At 43.3% G+C, this 22,500-nt stretch overlaps 1 protein-coding gene across 2 annotated transcripts in view; it reads right to left on the bottom strand.

Moving 5' to 3' along the window:
* mgat4b (mannosyl (alpha-1,3-)-glycoprotein beta-1,4-N-acetylglucosaminyltransferase, isozyme B) overlaps nucleotides 1-22,500 on the bottom strand; it is an 88,506-nt gene that overhangs the window by 32,901 nt on the left and 33,105 nt on the right. For both annotated transcript variants that reach the window (XM_022764495.1, XM_022764496.1), the window contains exons 2-5: nucleotides 8,775-8,954; nucleotides 8,198-8,341; nucleotides 5,409-5,542; nucleotides 499-545 (exon numbers count right to left, since the gene is read on the bottom strand). In XM_022764495.1, the coding sequence (XP_022620216.1) occupies nucleotides 499-545; nucleotides 5,409-5,542; nucleotides 8,198-8,341; nucleotides 8,775-8,954 (505 nt within the window). The remainder of the gene's footprint in view (nucleotides 1-498; nucleotides 546-5,408; nucleotides 5,543-8,197; nucleotides 8,342-8,774; nucleotides 8,955-22,500) is intronic.

Genomic DNA, 22,500 nt, shown 5'->3' with positions numbered 1-22,500 from the left:
AAGGAAGGAAGGAGATGTAATGAAGGGAAAGAAAAGGAGGAGGTAGGGAAGGAAATGAAGGAGGTAGAGTGAAGGGGGTAAGGAAGGAAACGAGTGGGAAAAAAGGTAGGAAAGGAAAGGAGAGAGTGAAGGGAAGGAAATAAGGAGACAGGGAAGAAAGAAGGAGGTGAAGGCAGTGTGTGTGTGTGTGTGTGTATGTATGTGTGTGTTTAATTAATCATGCATTAACATGCTGCACTTTCACTACATGCCATGAACAATGACACACAATGACACACATACACACACACTCACACAGCTGTTCACACACACACTGCAGCGAGGTTCTGCGTACGGACCAACATCAAACACAACACACACACACACACACACACACACACACACACACACACACACACACACACACACACACACACACACAGAGGGAGAAGAGTTGAAGAACCCCCCTCTTGTGTCTGTTGCCACAGGAACGGTATCCCATCATGCAGGTGGACTTACAGGCGCTTCATGTTGTCTGCTACAGTGCTGGCGTACTGCTGGTCAGCCTGGACGCGCACACACACACACACACACACACACACACACTCACACACACACACACACACACACACACACACTCACACACACACACACACACACACACACACACAGAGAGAGAGAACTGTTTTAGTTTTTTCATATTTACTTTAACAAGACAAACACTACAGTGGCCCCTGAGGACAAAACACATACAAGAGTTAAAGCATAAAACATTAACACACACACACACACACACACACACACACACACACACACACACACACGTTCCCACTCGAACACCAACAACAACTTGAGCAATCGATGACATCAGAGTTCAGCCCCCCTCTCAGCCAATCAGGGCGCAGATGAGCTCCCAGTGGGACCCAGTCATCTGGCTCCAGAGGTCACCGTGGGGTCACACATGTTTCGGTCGGTCTCTGAGGAGAGATTGTGGTTTGTTTTGGCGACCTGGAGGTGCCAGCTGGGTGGAGCTTATACCAAAGAGCTCAGTGCTAACGAGGAGCAGACGCAGTTCAGAGCTGCTCTCTCTCTCTCTCTCTCTCTCTCTCTCTCTCCTGTCGGTGTTTACTGAGAGGTTCGTCAGAGTCCGACACAAACACTGGAAGCTGCTCGTGCGACATGTCTTTACTTTTGAGAGAAAAACCTTCTTCTGCGATGTTCAAGTTTTCCTCCAAAGATCTTCTCTGATGCTGAAACCTCCAAAACAATCATCTCCACAACCAGAGCTGGAAGAGTCTGTAGTTCAAACTGTGGGTCATGTGATGAACTTGGACTTGAAAATCCATATCCATTCAGTCCAACACCAACGAGAATCGCCTCCTCGTGGTCGTATCCCTGCACCACTCCCTGTTTATCTAGAGTCATGTAAAATATGAACAATCTATGTGACATTTTGACATTATGAAGTGTGAAGTCTTGAGTAACAGCTAAAAAGTGTACCAAGGCGGCCTTGACCTTTGACCTTTGACCCCCAAAATCTAATTATTTTCATCCTTGAGTCCAGATGAATGTTTTTGCCAAAGTTCCTTGAAGGTGTTTCAGAGATATTGTGTTCAGAAAGCCAAAACCACCTTTTGTGGGGTCACCACGACCTTTGGCCTTTGACCCCCAAAATCTGGACCAGGACTCCTGGCTCTTCTGGTCTCTGAAGATCTTTGACACTCTGGCTGTGTTTGGACTCGCTGTCCTGCTGCAGGATGAAGCAGTTTGAAGGGAAGTCCGGCGTTCCCGCTCTTTTTGCTCCGTGTTTTGTCTCCAGCAGCTCCTGAGGGAAACACCTGGTTCTTTACCTGAGCAGGAAGTGGACGGAGGGATTTTTCCCGCTTTAACACGTCTGAAATAAAGATCTGAACCAAACCACAGAGATTGAGTTAGAAGCTACAACCTCGTTATAAAGCTTCATGTTGTTTTAAAGGTAGAAAACAGCTTCGTCTCTCTCGTTGTCCGGGACGCTGCAGATGTTCTGACAAACAATCACACCTGACATCAGACCTGTTCATGTGTGTTGTGGATCTGTAGAAGCCTCGGAGGATTCGTGTTCATGTGCCGTGTTCTGTCACGTGTTCCTCGGTACGACACGCTTCGGTCATGTAATATTCATGTGACACGTCTCCACACTTTAAAAGCTTTAAGTGCTTCCACTGCTCATTGTTCATCTGCAAAAAAAACAAACCCCGCTGAGGAGGAGGAGGAGTTTACTCTTCGTCTGTGGACATCGGACCTGGACCCACAACACTGTCTCCAGTCTGACTCACAGAGGGGCGGAGCCTCAGTCTGGATCCATCAGCCAGGAAATAAAACAGGAGAGGAAATTGAAAAGTGTGTCTGGGAGATAAAAACAAAAAACCCCAGGGGAATTTTAAATATTATATCAGCCCGGAGGAGAAAGAAAAGAGATATCACGATGACAAATGGAGACACAAATGAAAACAAACTCAGGGAGCAGCAGAACAGAGGGAGAGCTGGGAAACAGGAAGATGGGAGGATGAAATGTGTAAAAATCAGTGACAGAAACACGCTGCTGGACTGAAGCCCTCCAGACTGGTCCAGGAAAACATCTGGTCCACCACAGTGTGGATGGGGGTTAACTCCCATGGAGAGAGTCCTGGCGTCCACATTACTCCTGAGCTTTCGAGCGCCAACAACGGAGACTTTTGGTTGCGATTCAGTCTGGACGTGCAGAGTCGACAGACAGAGATCTTATGAGCGACGACAGTCTTCCTTGATTCGTGGATTTGACTGACAATGCTTCCGGTGTTGCTGTATTTACTTTACAACGACTCCCAATCTGTGTTTTTCTGCCGCCATGACGCCTCGGACTCGTGTGTCACTTTCAGTAACAGGTCCACCTCATCAAGAAATGTCTGAGACACCAAGTCAGTTTAATGTGGGAGAACATTTTCAAAACATGTCAGCTCCAAACACACTCCTGCTCTTTGACCATATTTGGATTAGCTGGAAGTTAGGGGGCGGAGTCAGACACTGCCAAGATTGTGACGGTGAAGCAGCTCACTTTGAGCTTCAGAAACCTGTGGGTGATGTCACAGAGGCGACGTCCATCTTTATTTACGGTCTGTGATGTTGACATTTAAGCAGCAGTAGAAAGTGAAAGTGAAGAAAGGGAGTATTTTATTATATATATATTTATATTTTTATTTATTATTAATTGTTTATTATTATTTTGCAAATTATTGTTGACTTTGTTGAGCTGTTGTATCAATGTAATTTAAATGCACTTGTGCAGTCTGCTTTGACAATATTGCATCTGACTACACTCACGTCAATAAAGCTTTAGATTTGAATTTGAGTATTTCATTGGTGCCTGATTCACATGGCGACATCACACTGTAGGTTTTTAATGACGTCAGTGTGTCAGTGTTTAGTTTGAGGTTCCTCGTGTGTGTTTACACTGGATTTTACAAACGGAGACATTTTGGACGTGTCATTAAAAAAAGGTGAAAGTGGGACAGACGTGTGATTTCACGGTCTGTGTGGCAGGTGAGTGATTGTGTAAGTGATTGTGTGAGACGCAGTAACAGAAGAAGTGGAGCTGAGGTCAGTTCAAGTCTCCTCCAGTTTCTCCTCTTTTCTCTCTAACCACTGACTCCGGCGTCTCCCTGAATACTGACGACTTCCTGCACGTCTCCGTTGGTCCGACCGAGTTCAGTCATTTCCCAAAACAGCTTTTGTCAAACAAACAGGAGGAAGCAGAGTGTGTTTGTTGGAGACTGTCGGACAACGAGCGACGGTGAGTGTGTGTTCACGGTGATGAAGGAACAGATCTCCCACTGCAGAACAGAGACTCACTGATCTGCTTTCATAGTTAGTGGATGACAATGGAGTCTTTAAAAACTCTGTGTCTGTGAGGTTTGTGAGATTTATGCTGGGTAGGAACCGATGACATCACAACAGTTCAAAGTTCAGTTCACACATTGAAATCAACTCGTCCAGCTCCATGTCTTCTGTTTCTGTGTCTCCGGTCCGTCTCATTCTCGTGGACACGATGTCTCAGCAACATCGTGACGGAACTTCTTCAAATTCTGCACAAACATTAACGAGGACTCAAAGATGAGCTGATTAGAATTTAGGAGACAAAGGACAAAGGTCAAAGGTCACAGTGACCTCACGTTCTTGTGAATGCGATATATCAGGAAAGTCCAAAAGGAATTACATCACTTCTGTCACTGTGACGTCACAAAACGTTTTTGACCATAAGACAAATTCATTCATTTAACTGAAATGTATTTAAGAACAAAATGAAGCAATGACATTTTATTTCCAAAAGGTCAAAGGTCGACTTAACTGTGACATCATAATGTTCTGTAAAAACACTTCTGGTCTTTATTCAACGCTGTAACTCAGGAAGTTGAAACATGAGGAGAACTACATTCGCCTCCTCGCGGTGGTATCCCTCCGCCAACCAGCCAAGTATCAGGAAATATGTTCACAGTCTCCAATTCCTGAGTTACAGTGTTGAATAATGACCAGAACATTATGATGACACAGTGAAGATGACCTTTGACCTTTTGGATATAAAATGTTCTCACCTCATTTTATCCTTAAAGACATTTGAGTTAAATTGTGTCATAATTAGTGAATGAGTTTGTGAGTTATGTTCAAAAACGTGTTTTGTAAGGTCACTGTGACCTTAACCTTTGACCTTTGACCACCAAAATCTAATCAGTTCCTCCTTCAGTCCTAGTGAAGGTTTGTGCCAAATTTGAAGAAGTTCCCTCAAGGCGTTACTGAGATATCGTGTCCACGAGAATGAGACGGACGGACAGAGGCATAAAAATACAGAACAACCACCTCATACGTTCAATCCTCTCAAAGTTCACTGACAGAGATGATTCATGATAATTTATATAAAATACTGCTGCAGTGACAAAGTGTGTTCACAGTGTGAACATGAACCTGCTGCTTGTAAAGATTCACGTACTCAGAGTGAAATAAAGGTTCAGAGTTTGAATATCAGACGAGACGCTGTCGTCACAATATGAGACGGCTGTGACCTTCATCACTGTCTCACACACTCACACACACACACACACACACACTCACACTCACAGATGTGATGTAAATGAGCATACACTCTATACTTTATAATTTCACATCTCAAACATTTCACCACACGTCATCACTGTCCCACCTCCCTGCAGCGTTAGCACGCGAGCTAAACCCAGAGTCAATGACATTACCACTGTGTGTGTGTGTGTGTGTGTGTGTGTGTGTGTGTGTGTGTCTCTGCCGGGGTTCATTAGTTAAACCAGTGACCTTTAGAAAGCGAGGAAACACACGCATCAACGCACACTCACACTGACGGTTGTCCACACACACACACACACAAACAAACACACACACACACTGACCTCGGCGATGAGGACGACGATGACGCAGTCGTCCTTCTCGGCGGCGCTGAGCTCCGACATGAGGGAGCTGAGTGTGTCGGTCAGGTAGGAGTGGACCTCCCTCTTCACACTGGGGACCCCCATCACTATGGAGACTGCGCATGCACACACACGCGCACACACACACACACAGAACAAAAGTGAGTTTGAGGCGGCGTGCTCCGGACGGAGGAGAAGCTGCAGAGGCAGCAGAAGAAGAGTGACGGAGCTCAGAGTCAGAAAACAACAGATGAACATTCAGAGACACTCGACAGGAGGCATCAACCACATGACAAGCAAAGCACAGTGAGGAGGTCAAAGGTCAGCAGCCTGATTATACACTGATGCACTGGAACGATTTTAGCATGTTCACTGGAAATACCCAGCAAATACACAGAGCCCGGAGACAGTACAGGCAGAGTGGGAGTCTTGCATCTTCCCAAAAAGACCTCGGAATGTAAAACATTTGCAGCAAATACACAGAGCCGATGGTTAATTAAAAAGAATCTGGGAGTGTGCAGTGTCTCCAGCACATAGACGCATCCAGTGGGGAGGTTTAAAGGACCGCAGAGTTTGAAATGTACAGCAAATACTTGAAACAAGTTGGTGCATCAATGGCCACAGGAATTGTTCCCAGGAAATACACAGAGCCGACGGGTAGTTTAATAGGCTTCAAATATGACTGGGAATGTGACACATTTTCAGGAAGTAGACAGAGCCGACGAGTTGTTAATAGGCTCCATAATGTGGCTGGGAAAGTGAAAAACTTATACACAGAGTGGACGGGTAGTTCAGGGTACACGGCTCCCACGAAACACACTTTCCATTTGGTGGTTAAGCTAACGTCAGGTCAACTCAATACTTCCTGCATAGATGTTTCAAATTAAAAGCCTTCCTGTAGCTCAAAGGGCGTAATAATGCCTCCACTTTCCTCTTGTTTGTTAATGCTGTTTTAATGGCGCCTTTTATTTCACAGTTTACGATAAACCAGCTTCCATAAACTGAACCAAACTGGACCAGGATAAATGAGGCTCAACCAGGCTAGGAATATAAAAACAAGTCAGACGTCAAAGTGGGCTGATGAAAGGGATATAAATGCATGACAAATACACGCACGCACGCGCAAACACCCACACACACACACACACACACACCCTGGGGTCTTAACTCTGTAAATTTAAAAGCCTCTGTGTCTCAATTTAACTTGTTTTTCTCTCCTTGATGCTCCGGAAAAAAAACAAAACACTTTGTTCTGAGCCTGTTTTGTGTTAAAGGTTTTACATATAAATCACATTTGTCACAAGAACACACACACACACACACACACACACACACACACACACACACACAGAGATAAATATACATCTCTTGCTGTGTTTCTCTTCTTGGTTGTTATCTCTGTCTTTTGCTGCAACATAAAGCTCTTTCTGTCCACGAATAACCTGTTTTACTGAAAGTGCATCATAAATATATTTGACTGCATACACACACACACACACACACACACACACACACACACACACACACACACACACACACACACACTGATGTATTTGTTCTCCCTCTGTGAACCGCAGGCTTCGTCCATGGAGATAATTTCATGCCAAAACTTAAACTAATAAACCATCTTTTACAAATGTCCCATGAAACACAGTTGTAGAACTACATGAACAAACCATTACATTCTGTTTTGCAAATACAAAATATTGAATATTATAATTGAATTTTAATCAATTTAGAATGTTTATGAAACATTACTTTATTTTGAAAGGATGAAAATGGGACAGGTTATTGAAGTAGAGCGCTGGTTGTGATTGTGTTGAGAAAATTTTTATTTTGTTTTTTTTGAAAATCAAATCATTTTTTTAATTTATTATGTAATGGAGAATTTCATTTATTTTGTCTTTGTTTTGTTTTAGTTTCTTATTTAGTTCTTCTTTAATATTTTATTTAGGTTGTCAGGCCTGATTGATTTTGTGATGTTATTTGTTTTTTTAATGTGTGACTTAGTGTCTGATGTCTGATCTGTGCTTAATGTTTTGTCTGCTGGTTATTTAGGTCAGGTTTTTTGTCCAATTGAAAAAAAAGAAAACACCGTTAAAAATATTCCCTTACAAAACCACAGTTTCCTCTTATTTCAAGAATGTTTGTGAAAGATTAGTCGCCATCTGTAAAAAAGTACCAATCAAACCAAAGCACAACATATTCTAATATTAATCAAACTTCAGAAACAAAAATATAGTTACAAAAATATTCCTACAAAGAAAATGAAATATCACTTCTTTAGATTTTGTCACCGATTCTCTGCGTGTTTGTTTCTGAAACACAATGTGTGAGAAATATGTTGTATTTTTGTTTGATAGGTACATACTTTGTTCATGTTGTTTTGTATCTGCGAACCACACTGTGTTTCATGGGACATTTGTAAAACATGGTTTATTTGTGTAAGTTTTGGCATGAAATGAAATTAGCTCCACACACACACACACACACACACACACACAGAGGTTTGTGTTTCTCTTCAGGGGATGTTGGGTGTATCAGGGGGACCTCGGTAAGCTGTTACCCCAGGGAAGGTGCACTGCGTCTGGGCTACTGGTTGAGACAGGAGCCCCAGGCCGTCAGTGTTTGTGCAGGTTGATCTGATGCAGACTGACGCCTTCGAACCTCACTTTTCTTTTTTTAACGTCTCTCGGTTTTTAAGAAATTTAATCACTTTAATAATCTTAATTTTTTTTTTTTTGAACACCCAGGTGTGTGTTTAATTTTACCTCCGGTGCGTCCCTGTCCCAGGTGCACGGCGGGCTGCAGACTGTCCTCTCTGTTCAGTAGGTGAGGAAGATGATGGAAGATGGAGGGAAGCTGCAGGACGTTTTTACTGCTGCTCACATTCCACAACTTCAGCCTCGTCTCCTCTGAAAACAGAGATCAGGTCAGACCGGGTCAGACCGGGTCAGACCAGATAAACTACTGTTAGACCAGGTGATGCTACGTTAAACCAGGGGAGGCCAGGCTAGATTAGATGAGTAGTGAGTAGAAGAAAGTAAGAACAGGTAAAACCGGGTTAAACCAGGTAAGTTCAGTGTAGACATGTTTATGCTATACTGGGTCAGTTAAAACCAATTCAAACCAGGTGAAACCAGGTTAGACCAAGTGACATCCCATTAGACCTGGTTATACTAGATTAGGTTGGACCAGGTTGAATTCAACCTTGTCTCCTCTGAACACATCATGAGCAGGTTCGACCACGATAGACCAGATTAGACCAGGCTGAACGGAGTCTACACTACTTTACTGGACTGGACCAGATCATTTTGGACCAACCTGGGACAGAAACAGAGGACACACCTGAGAGGCTGCTCCAGGTGCGGTTGATGTCTCTGAGCGCCTGTTTCTCAGCAATGGCCCTCTTGATCTCCTCCAGGACCAGGTTCAGCTCTTTGGAGCGCCGCAGGTTCTCCTGCTCCGCCGAGTGGAGGCGCTCCCTCAGCGCCAGGAACTCCCTCTGGTAGATGTCCACCACATCTCCTACAGAGGAGGAGACAAGGAGGCGAGGGGGTCACTAACATTCATGAAGGAGTCAGGAGATCTGGTTTCATGCAAGAACCAGTTCAAGCACAGATGAAGAGACGTCTCTGGACGTGAACCTGTTACCGTTGGTTACTGTTGCTACGTGTTGTTCTATTGTCTGTGTGACATCACAGCTCTGACTCATGAATATTATATTTTCCTGGACAAGCGACATTGAGCCTGTTCAACATTTAATCAGCATGTTCCTGTTTAATGTGCCTGTGTGTTCATGCTGTGATGGAGGAGCAGATTTAGGCCTCAGGGATTTACTCTAAAGACACTCAGACTCTGTGGGACTGAACCAGCTTGTCATCATTAACAGGTAGAGAAAAAAAAGACATAATCTGAGTGAAAACATGAAAATAAAAAGCTAAATCCTTCGTCTGCTGCGCAAACATCATCCACCCGTCCATCATCCCTCCATCATCCCTCACCAAGCGAACGCTGTGTGGAGGTAAATCTGCAGTAATCCCTGTGAGACACGCAGCCGCTCTGTTCACTTTACTCAGTCCACTGACTGAAACACAGCGTCTGTCAAACACCAAGTCACCACATTAACAGTTCAGACATTTTTCCTGCAGCTTCATCCGTCAGAGCAGAAACACACTGAGGTTTCAGTCTTTCTTTGGCCAAATAAACTGTAAATTCTCAAATATGTTTCTTCAGTTTGACTTCAGATAGAACTGAGCTTTTATTTTGAAAAAGGTTCATATTAGAAGCTAGTTTCCCTGTGTGTTATTTTTGATTCATGATAAATTCAGGTCACTTCTACCTTCTCTCGTCTACTAGTCTCTTATTTTCTGCAGGTGTCTCAAGGAGGAACAGAAAGACCAGTTGCTCACCAACAATTGACCTGAAGGTAACTCCAGTAGGTGAGGTCTGCCTAACTACTACCTTAAGAAATAATAACCAGAACATACATTTGTTGTTTTAAAGTGATGTTACTAGGACCCAGTACAGTGCAGACGTGTGCTTCAGTGAACTGAAGTCCTACAATCCTTACAGTACAATGCTTGTTTCACTTAATGTCTACAGTCTGTAGATGATGATGAATCATATAACAGCAGCTCATGAAGCATGAACCACACAACTTTTATAGTCAAGACTCACCGACAAAGTATTCAAGAGCAAAACTGCCAGAACATCAGACCCACAGACAAACAACAACAGACCGTGTCAGCAGGTAAATCTGAGGGGTCGTCACATGATTCATCAGACAGGAAAGAAGATAAAACAAACGTCTGGTTCACAAATCTGTTTTAAGTTTTTACACTTGTCCTCTAATGTTTAATATTTGGTGAGATATTTGATCATTTCAACATTTATGGAAATTAAACCATGTGAGAAGTTTAGAGGGAAAAATCACTATTTGTTGGACTGTGAACAACTCAGACATCTGACATGTGACCCCAGTCAAACACTGCTTTTTGTAAGAAGCCAAAAAAGCAGAAATGTACTTAATTACTTTCCACCACTGCTGATACAATTACTGAGCCTTCATCACATGTGTATTTTAATATTGTTCAATCACCAAACCAGATAAAACTCCTCAGTGAAAACAAAGAGGCTGTTTCTTCAAAACCTAAAAGCAAAAAGGTAAAAGACTAAATAAACCACCACAGACACACAAGACTATTAACATGAATAATAAACTGTATATTATATATATCTACATATAATATATCGACACACACACACACACACATATATATATATATATATATATATATATATATATGTGTGTGTGTGTGTGTCTATATATTTATGTCAAAACATTTCTCTACAACAACTAATCCCTCACTGTCCCACTGCTCCTGACTGGGCACCAATGTTTGCTAACATTAGATGTTGGTAATGAAATGACCAGCTAACACTGGGACTGAATGGGCGCTCTCAGCTAGCTAACATTAGTTAGCTAAACTGTAACTCGAAGCTAAAGTTAGAAACAAGACGGCGTCACTTTTAATCTTTAGATACTTCACACAATCTGATTCAGAAACTGTGGCTAAGACAGTGAAGTGTATTAAACCAACTTCATAGTTTGATACTGACACTTATATTTACCGTGATTTTCACGCGGGAGCAGAACATGCCAGAGACGCAGCGCGAGCCACTGATGCGACATAAACAAGACGAAACGTCTGGGTTAGGAAATGGTACGGTCCACTTTAGGGGTGTCTGAAATCGTATCACAATATTCTTCCAAGCATGAATATTGGCAATATATTGTAATGGTTATAATTACAGGTAAGAAAAATATATAGATGCTGCAAACCCCCCGGACTATTGTTTTGTGTGTGTGTGTGTGTGTGGGGGGGGGGGCATGATATATTATACTGTTATGGTATCTTTCACAACAATATTAATAAACTTAAAGAATTATTTATACTAATTTGGTTATCATCTTAGCAAAATTGAAATAAATCTAAATTCAGCCATTCTAAGCCTTTATTTTTTTTTTTAAAAAAACTACCACATTTACAGTTAGAGCATTGGCTTTGAAGTGAGCTAACAAAGATGCTAACAAGGTAAAAACAGCTGTTAGCAAGTATTTAGCCAGTGTTTGGCTAACACACAGTTAGGCTGCCATTCACTTTATTATTATCAACTCTCAGCAATGACCCAACACACATTTGAAACCTGAATCAGAAACCTGAGACCTTTAGCTACAGGCTAAACAAGCTAGCAAGAAACTGAGGCTAACATACTGACTCATTATTCAACACGTTCATCTATGAACCTAATAAAAACTATCACATTCAGCAGCAACAGTGACTCACGGACATTTAAAGGATCATGTAACTCACATTCTTCAGTTGTAAATCATCCAACCTGCAGCAGGTGAGTGTCTTCAAGCTGCGTTCACAAACAAAACCGTCCATAAACTAGCCTATTGTTTAAACATCAACATGATCCTGAACATAACTTTGACCCAAAATAGGAGAATATTGAAATAATTTTCCAAGACATTTTACTTTTTCTCTCATTTTCCACGTGTTTTCCATGACGGAAAAACTCTTTTCCAGGTTTTCCAGGACGCCTGGGAACCTTGAATACTACAATATATATTCCCTAGTTTGAAAGTGTTAAGATAGTTCATATTATTCCTGGATGGTTAAACAGTGGAGCTGCTCTCTGTGTCTCAGCTCAACTTTAATAGATGGGAAAGTAAAAACACAGAAACACTCTCATTGTGCTGTAATTATTCCTCCAAACCCTCATTAATGGAGCACAATAGTCACATCTGTTTGGCTGATAAGTGAAAGTGCATTACTGAGCACACACACACACACACACACACACACACACACACACACACACACACACACACACACAGATTGCTGATGAGTTTTTAATGATGCTCCTGCCCAGTTATTTATCTGCTCTAATGAAATAATCTCCTTCCTGCAGCAGTCAGTCTGTTAAACACTGAACTCTGTGCTTCTGCAGACTGAAGGAAAACTCAGTTTCTGTCCACATCTTTCCACACCTGTCCACATCTGTCCACATCTGTCCACACCTGTCCACACCTGTCCAGTGTGCAGAAACACCTTGACTTCAAACCAGGCGCTGTGTAATATTTAGTAAAATGATCTCTCTCTGAGATGTTCAGATGTTGTGGTTGTACCAGACGCTGCGGCCTGTAGGGGGCAGACTGTCACTAACAGACTGTTTGTCTTTGGAGTTAAAACAGGAAAAACAAGAGTGAAGTGTGTGTGTGTGTGTGTGTGTGTGTGTGTGTGTGTGTGTGTGTGTGTGTCTGTGTTCATTGACTTATATCAATGTCCTGGAGACTTACACTAACTATAACCACTACTTACCTAACCTGACCTTAACCTTAACCCTTAAACATTACATGGGGGTAACACACACACACACACACACACACACACACACACACAAAGCAGAGTTGAGGGGGCGGTCAGGTTGAGTCATAGTGTAGTAATGTGTGTGTGTTAGTATAATTATATACTGTGAGAGCCACCAGTCACAGGGGCGGAGACCACCAGGTAATGAGATTACCCAGTACCCACACACACACAGACACACACACACACACACACACGCACGCACGCACGCACGCACGCACACACACACACACACACACACACACACACACACAGAGGGTGACTCACAGTTAATGGTCTTCTGGTTTATCACTTGACAGGAAGGAGGAGATGGTTTTGGGGTGTGAATGATTTGATCAATACATGTCTCACAGTTCGATCATCAGTCTGATATTGATCAGATGGATGAAGTGACTTCTAGAATCATAAATATGTATTTTAACTATCAGTTAATTAACTGCTCTGCTCCGTCATTTGTTGTTTTGAGATCATATGAATTTACTTGATTTAAATAATCTGAATCTGACACTGGACTGTCCTGCTGTGACTAAACACCAACACTCTAATGTCCCACTGTTATTAAAGACATGTGAACTAACCACAGACACTCACTCCCCCATGACTTTTAGCAAAGCATCAACCTCTGAGGCGGAAACATGAAGAACAAGAAGCTGCAGTTCCTCTAATGACCACTAGAGTCTGGCTCCAACAGTGAGTCAGTCCCCATAGACTCCCATGTTAAAATGTCCAACTTTACAGCAGAAATAAACATGTTTACAGCCTGGTACAAAAATACTAGAGATAATTTCCTCCTTCTTGACACCTGTTTATATGACTCACCTGTTTACATCTTATTAAAGACTACAGTTATGGAGGATTGGGGGTGTGGCCTCTTTGAGTGACAGGTGGGCGACAACAAACTTTTCCTGCATGTGGAGCAGAACCCAGAGGTCACGGTTTCACTGTGGTTCTCTGTAACAGGGAACCAGACAGTTTAAAAAAGTTTAAGGAACTGCTTTAAACAGAAGTGTGTCTATGTTCTGAAACTGTGGCATTGTGGGAAAAACAGTACAACAGCACAACACACGAACTAACTAATAACATATTTAAAACCATTTCAACTGTAATGAATCACTTCATAAATTGATTTTAAATGTTTAAAATGATAAATCAGTCACAGTTTATAAAGATTTTTTAATTACAATTTTTCCCAGTTGCTTAAATCCTGCCTCGGAGCAGCGTCTGTAGAGATGGAAATTTAGTTTGTGCAGCTGGAGAGAAAAGTGAAAAGTGAGAAAAAAAGGCTGGAAAAAGAGTATTTTCAGTTTGTGTGTGTGTGTGTGTGTGTGTGTGTGTGTGTGTGTGTGTGTGTGTGTGTGTGTGTGTGTCATAGGCAACATTTGGGAACAGATTTTACACTAAAGACCAGTTAATTGGGGACATTTTGTCCAACTGGAGACAAAAGCCGAGTCCAGTCCCCAATTGGAAAAAGTTTATTTTTGGGTCAGTGGTTATTGTTGGGGTTAGTCTTCAGGAAATGAATGCAAGTCTATGTAATGTCCCCAAAAGTGAGCAGTGTGTGTGTGTGTGTGTGTGTGTGTGTGTGTGTGCTTGGCTTCATGTTCATCTTCGTGCTCACAGAGAGAGAAGCTGGAAGATCCTGTTCACATGGCTGAGCTTCAGCTTCATGGACAGATTGGTCTGGCACTTTCATACGAAGTCCCTAACGAGGTCCCTAACGAGGGTCTCCAAACCCCCCCCCCCCCCAAAAGCAGATGGTGTTTAATCAGAGACAGAGAGGAAGATAAATGAATGAATCCTGTTACTGCAGTTTGAACCACATGAACAGTTGTTACAGAGCTCGTTACAGGAGCTACGAGATATTAACAGACCAGGAAAGTGTAAAAGACAACCCTCTGAGAACACACACACACACACACACACACACACACACACACACACACACACACAACCAAAGAGAATAACAAGGCGTCCAACAGGATGTCAACCCGACGACTGACAGGAAAACTGTCCAGTGTTTTACCTGCTGAGTCGCAGCAACGAGTGTTTGACAAAGACAAGAGAAGGAAATCAAACTGCTGAGTCGACCGTCAGTGACGGGACGTTCCCAGTCCCACAGCCGAGGTACATCAGTTCATTATCAACAAAACCGGATTCAACAGGAACAACGACAACTGTGTTAAAGCGGAGCTCAAAAGAAGCAACACACAGAAGCTTCAACATCAGGATTCCAGAGGAAATAAAATCAGTGAGAGAATATTTATATCTGTAAAAGTAAGTAAATACAAAAGAAACTTGTGTTTACTGAACGGGCCTAAAGAAAGTTAACATGCATTAATGTTTGGGATCAACAATAAAGAGACACAAGACACGCAATATCATTTTTTTCTGGCTGCTATGGGAGGGTGGGGGGACGTTTACACGTCTGTTCCCAGGGGCCCCTTGTCTAATAATGTATCTATGGTACAAGAGTGTTACTCTGTGGTTGCTATGGTTTTATTATACGTGGTTAAAAGAACAGCGATTAGTCAATTCTTCAAATCCAAAATTGAATTAAAAAAAATAAAAATCCTGGTTCCACCTCATTAATTATAAATATTTGCTTATTTCGTAGTCCTGTTCTTCAATCCTTAGACGTCACCATGGAAACTGTGACACTTTTTCTTTTTTTTTCTGAAAGTTTTAGAGCAAATGTTGAATCCACGGACAGATTCAATGAAAACACCAGTTATCGTTAAATGGACGTTCTTAAGTTGTTGTTACGGTTTTCTATGTGGTCACTCGGTGATTTCTAGGGTGTGACAAAGTTAAGCTTCAGAGTTGTGGTTAATGTGGCGTTCGCTCCATGTGTTTTCAGTGGTGTGTGTGCTGGTTCGAAGGGTGTTTTAAAGAGGATACCGCTGCTGTGTCTCTGGATGGTTCCTGGTGTTTTATTGGTTGTTAGACTGTCCAAGACAAATCTGTGACATAAGATCAGGATGTTAGGAACCAGGAAGTGAATGCGATGAGGGTGGGGAGGTAGGAGCGTGAGCCACTATCAGCAGCAGTGACTTCAGTGGAGGTGGCAGCGGTCGGTCGCAGAGGCTCATTACCAGAGTGTTTGTGGAAATCTGGCAGCGCCGCTCGGCCTCACTGTGCCTCCCAGCTCTCGTCCACGCAGCCAAAAATGATACTGTACAGCAGCAAAGTGACTAACGAGTTCTGACAGCAGGAAAAGATCTTTAACATACGAGTCTAACAGATGTTTGGAGCCCAGACCAGAAGCTGTATCTGTAGATCTGAGGGAGCAGCGGCGCTTTACTACATTTACATTACCTCAGATTTCACTGAGTTCAGCTGCCTGTGGATTAATAATTCAGTTTGTTGGACTGATAACGTGAAACTGACTCTGTGAACCTTCTGCTTTCGTGGCGTTCGTGTTCAGTGTTTACGTCGGTGCAGGATGGAAATCTCCTCAACAGCTTCTCACCTGCTTTTCATTAATGTCTTTGTCTTTTAGACGAACCGAGGAACAAAGGGAGAAAAACAGCTGGAGTGTGTGTGAGAGAATAAACAGGTGACAGGAAGTCAATTATAACACACACACACACACTCCGGCCCTCTCTACACCCACCAACACATTCAGAGGCAGCAGGCAGGTATGTGAGGAGTGTGAACACACTTGGCAAGTCAAGGCCACAGCTACAACATGATGACACCATCATGATGACAGAGTGAGTGTGTGTGTGTGTGTGTGTGTGTGTGTGTGTGTGTATGTGTGTGTGTGTGTAAAGAGAGAGAATAACTGGGATGTGGTCCATTTCATTCCACAGAAAATCTGGGCAACAGTTGATCCACTGTCACAGTAATAATAATAATAATAATAATAATAATAATAATAATAATAATAATAATAAGAGATCCAGGAAATGAGAAGCAGCTGATGTACAGTTAGCTACATTAGCATTACCTGACTGGTGAAACATGGGTTAACCTGGCCACACACACATCACTGTGAAGAATGTGGATCATATCTGGACATTTTCTGATAAAACATCTTGCATCATCATTCTGAGGTATTTCTCGAAGCGCATGTTAAAACACGGAGGGGGATTTACAGACAGATTAACAGACAGGAAGTGAACACACATCTCTCTCACACTGGTGTTTCATGGGTAAAAACTTGAGTCTGTAGGAAGTCGCACTGATGCATTACCCAGAAGAAGGAGGTGGAGCTGTGATTGTCACTATGTTCATAATGAAACCCACCCACCCATTTTATCTGGGTCCAGATCCTCCAGCCCCTCCTGGAAGATCCTGATGTTTTGGTCTCTAGAGATAATTTCCTCCCTCATGACACCTGTTTATATAACTCACCTGCTTATGTTTTATTAAGGACTAAAGTCATGGAGGATTGAGGGCGTGGCCTCTTTGAGTGACAGGTGGGTGAGTATATGTTTGACACACCAAAGTCTCAGCTCCACACACGCCTCCTCTTTGACCATTTTTGGATTAGCTGGGAGTGAGGGGGCGGAGTCAGACACTGCCAAGATGGCGACGGCGGATCAGCCGGGTGACGTCACCATCACTTTTGCACGGCTGAACTTCATTGCGCCTCTCTCTGGTGTGACCGGGCCGACTCACGTTGCCATGGAAATGAAGTTTAACTCCTATAAAGCCTCCATCTTTCCCTCATCTCCATGTGTCCTCTGTCGTCTACTGACGAGACTCTAACGGAGAGTTTTGGTGAAGTGAAGGGAAACTCGACTGAACGTTCGCACCTCGCCTGTGATTTTTCACAGGACTCCCACAATCCTCCTCTGCTGTTCACACTGATTTATAATGTGAGAGATCCTCTCTCTCTCTCTCTCTCGCTCCGTCCTTGGTTAACCTTCTGTAAAACAACCTGGTGCCAAGATCCTGCGTCTTATCTACCAGCTCTGAAAAATAACAAATATCTGCCGGTGAGATAAGAACTGAAAACATATCTCCCGTGATGGAAAACAGGAGGTGAGCAGACGCTGCAGTCGGACCAGCAGAACGGACCCAAAACAAAGTGCTATTCTTCTTTCCCTCCATTAATTCCCACAGATCAGAGCGGGGCTGGTGGGGACATTAGCATTCGAGCCAGACTGGAACACAGAGAGCGGGATGAGGAGGCAGGAAGACCGACTGCACGACAACAGAAACAAAACACAGCCGACATCAGAAACCTGTTAGGAGCATTAACACGTCGGCCAGAAGAAAAAAATAAAGAAAAGCTGAATGAACGACAGAAACAAAGACGGTTTCTGTTCTTCCTCTCCATCACAAAGACACACAGATGGAGGAAGAAGAAAAAGCTCTTAGTCTTAAAAGCATCAGTGTGATCTCAGCCAGGTGTGTCTGTCAGAAACTCCTCCGGTGGAAAGTACGGGTTTCCACTGAGCAGACAGGTGTCCGTTAGACAGATGCTGCTTTCGCTGGAAAATGTTATTTCAGTAGAAGATGATGCGAACGCCGTCTGACGAACACAGCTGCCAGAGGAACAGCAACGCACCTGAACGCTGCTTTGTTCGTCTTCTACAAAATGAAGTTTTCTGTGTTTCAGCACAAAACAACAAAGATTTAGATCAACGTCCGTGACCTCAGGTAACAGGGTTAAAGGTCATGTGATGGAGACGAGCAGCATTTTAGCTTGTTAGCTTGTTGGCTACCATGCTCTGATGCTTTATAAAGGGTTAATAAGCTGTAATCAATCATTTATTAATATATCATTCACTAATTCTTTACAGCTCAGTTATAAGCTGTTAATGAGGAAATGAGAAACCTTTACACTGGAGGAGCTTTAATTACGTCCATATGTTCCTGTTCTGTTGTTTGGACAAAGACTCTGTTATAACTGTTGGTAAACCACCAGCTCTCAGGGTTTCATCAGGTCTGCAGTTGTAAATGTTAATATTCATAAAGTGTCTTGTTTCCGATGAGTCATCAGCAGAAGTTAATCAGTGAACTGCTATTAATTAACGTTAATAAATCATTAATAAAAAGGTTTTACAGTCCATTAAGTCTGCAGCTGCAAATGGATTTCTCAGTCTGTTGGACTAATGAGTGAAAGATAAAAACACAAAGTGTCTGCTGGAGGAGGATTGTACACAACCTGGCAACCCGACGTCCTTCTAATAACTCATCTGTGAAGCTAATAAAGACATTAATCACAGTTAATAAATGATGAAGATCAGCTTCCATGAGTAAATGTGACGCATAACGACAACAACCGAAGGGACTGACCAGTCCAAGTGACAAGTAACTACATGTCTTCTATTACACACACACACACACACACACACACGTACGCACAGCGCACGCACGCACAACGCACACACTCACACACACACAACACACACATACGCACGCACACAAACACACACAAAGCCTCCTCGGTTCAAATCAAAACAGTATCATCTAACACCATGACTTCATCGTAACGAGTGTGTGTGTGTGTTTGTGTGTGTGTGTGTGTGTGTGGTGTGTGTGTGTGTGTTTTGTGTGTGTGTGTTGTGTGTGTGTGTGTGAGCTGTAATACATACGTCTGAGTTGGTTTCAGTCGATATGTGGAGTGGATTTGTGTTTATTTGAGCCTTTAGTCGATACTTGTGTTTGTTGAGTGTGTTGAAATGAACCAAACCCAGAGACGCTCAGAGTCCCATTATCACTGTCCCCACACACCAACACACACACACACACAACACACACACACACACACACAGAGTATTCAGAGTGTGAGCTGGTCACTTTGGCAGCGCTCTGCTTTTTATTTTTCACATGCCGCTTCCTCTCAATATCAGCTGTCACATCCAATAGGACCCGAGAAAAGAGCGGTAGGAACAAAAATTCTGGCAGCGTTTGGTTCCTACCCTCGCTGTCTAGACCACATGACTCACTGGTTTTCACTGGGTTCAACTGGGTTTAAGTTCCTGTTTTCTTTTTTTTTTCTTTGTTTGTTTTAAGAATCTTTTTAAATATTCTTTTCATCAATATGCGTTTTTGTTTTCTGTTATAGATTTCTGAAAATCTGAATCTGGAAAAATGAATCTTCACTTCACAACACACCTGGATAATTTAAGAGACAGTGGCTCCGTCAACACACGTCTTTGTGACGTTTAATCACGATGATGGGATATGACACTAATGACGGTATGTGCGGTAAATTAACCGTGCGTCGCCACAGCTGCTGGAGGACTCAGACTTCTTCTTCTCTGCTGCTCGTCTCACGGTCTGATCACAAGTATCAATATGATGAAGTCCTTTTCATGTGGGGAGTGAAATGAGGCTCGTGCACCTGGTCGGTCCCAGGGGACAGTCCAGGGCTGAATATATTTCCCAGTGTGTGTGTGTGTGTGCGTGTGTGAGTAGAGAGAGAGAGAGAGAGAGAGAGAGAGACACGCGAGGAGGAAGAGGACACGCTTCACAGTCTAGAGGACATCTCACCCTTCTGGTTTGGGTGTGGTGTGTGGTGTGTGTGTGTGTGTGTGTGTTGTGTGTGTGTGATTGTGTTGAGTGATAGAGTAGCTGGTGTGAGTCAAGTCAATTTCTTCCAACACACACACGGTTGTCGTGGTAACGGAGTGGTGCAGCGCGGATGGTGGACAGACTGACATGCATGCTAACAGGCGGTTTAGCCTCTCTGTCAGCTGTGAGGCCTGCACAGCTCAGACTCTCAGTCAGATGTCACAGTCAGCAGACCGAGTGTAGTTATTTCCATGATGTGACCCCGAACGCCTGCTGCCTCTCTCTGCTGCTCAGCCTGCTCGCTTTGTTTTTAAGCACACATGCAAATTGTGGACGGCCATTGTTGGCGCGCATGGCATCACGATCGCAGTATTCTGTGTTGTGAGTCTGAGAACTAGTCTTATACACAAATCTCTGCAGTCTTCAGACGAATCATCTCACAGAAGATCCCCGCAGAAACAATTCAACGTAAAACATTACGAGCAGGGAAGAAGTTAGCATCACACGTCATGTGATAAATAAAAACTTTGTGATGATGGGTTTCACTCATCTGACTGAAGCAATCTCGATCCAATAGCCGGGTGGTGAGGACGCAAACCATGTGGTCACCAGCCGCCCTGAGCAGGTGAGTCCCTGTGTGTTTTGTGTGGCTGTGGTGTGGGTGTGTGTGTGTGGTGTGTGTGTGTGTGTGTGTGCTGTGTTGTTCAGCTGGGCGTGGCTTCTCTGGATTCTGCTTCCTCAGTCTCCAGTCCGGCACCTGCTGTTCAATACACCAGTCACCACTCGTTGCACTCGTCGCCGTAGGAATCGTTCCGAACTCAATCGTAGGAACAAACGCTGCGGCGCAGGCTACCTTCTTTATGTGAAACCTGTTTTGCTGCGTGTCTTTTGGAGCTGTTTGGAGTTTCTCTCTGCCGCGCCGCCACGCTCAGCCCCGTCTGTATACCATCCTCCGCCATCTTCTGCCAGCCCGTCTCTATCCCTCAACTTCACCAAACCGCTGGCCTCAGTCAAATCCCCTGCTACCCCGCAAGATTTAAATTCAAGGAATAATTCTCCATCCACACTAAAAAACCATAACTATCCTCATTTTCCTGTCGGCTTTCACTGTCCTAATCGAAGAATAAAGGCATAAAATGGCCAAACAATCAAGTGAAAGACACAAAGACAGAAGTCTGAGAGATTCTCTCAGCAGAGTTGCTGCTGGTGCAAGCTGTGTCCACCAGGGGGCGCTGCGACTGCGTACTCGTCGTCATGTTGACTCCGGCTGCAGAGCTGCGTGGAGTTACTGGTTAGTGCGTGATCTGCGTCTAAACTAAAGGGTCTTCTCATTTTCACCTGTAGTTCTTGGATGATGAAGATAAACACGCCCCCACATTTCTCCCTGCTGCTAGCTAACTAGCTAGCGTAACATATAGCGTTAACTGCCATTCAGCTGCAAGTGTCAGTTACAGTCGCTGCACTCACAATCACGTACTTTAATACTTGCTTTTTAGATACTTTCTCTTCCATTCATATTGTTTTTTTTATTCTCTTTGGTCAGTCTTTAGTTTGTCTTTATATTTATTTGAAAACGTAGAGCGGATCCTCAGTGATCAAAAATGTAGATAAATATCGACCGGATTATTTGAACTGTAGATATTTTAATTTCATCTGGAGAAAAAATTTGAAATGAAGGAGGAGACTGATAAGATTTCCTGTTTAACGACCCCTCGACGATGGAGAAAGATGGTGGAAGCATAAATAACATAAAAAATCAGCGTAAACTCCTTAACAAACTAAAGACGGTTTTTGTTACATCTTTGAATTATAAAAGAAGAAAACGTGAGAACAGTGTGTGACTGATGTTTCGGTCCAGCTGGGGGGGCAGACACGAGACTCGCCCTGATGAGTTTGGTTCATATGATACCTGTGAGTGCAGCTTCCTGTCTATAGGATAATCATTTCCTGTGGTACTTGGGCGCCCGTGAAGCGACGCAGACGGTCGCACACATTCACGTTTCCTTCCGCTCTGTTCCCCACGCTGCTTCTTAGTGTGGACTCTGTGTTTATGTTCCTTCTCCCTGTCATTTAATGTGGAATGTGGACCGCGCCACTCACCCCGCCCGCCCCGTCAGGCACATTAGCGCTGCAGTCGCTCCATTGGAAACACCTGCTGCCAAGGA

Source organism: Seriola dumerili, unplaced genomic scaffold (assembly GCF_002260705.1).
Source record: "Seriola dumerili isolate Sdu_G_001 unplaced genomic scaffold, Sdu_1.0 BDQW01000544.1, whole genome shotgun sequence".
Classification (NCBI taxonomy): Eukaryota; Metazoa; Chordata; class Actinopteri; order Carangiformes; family Carangidae; genus Seriola; species Seriola dumerili.
The sequence above is the reverse complement of the archived record's forward strand: the minus strand, read 5'-3'. Positions and strand labels throughout refer to the sequence as shown.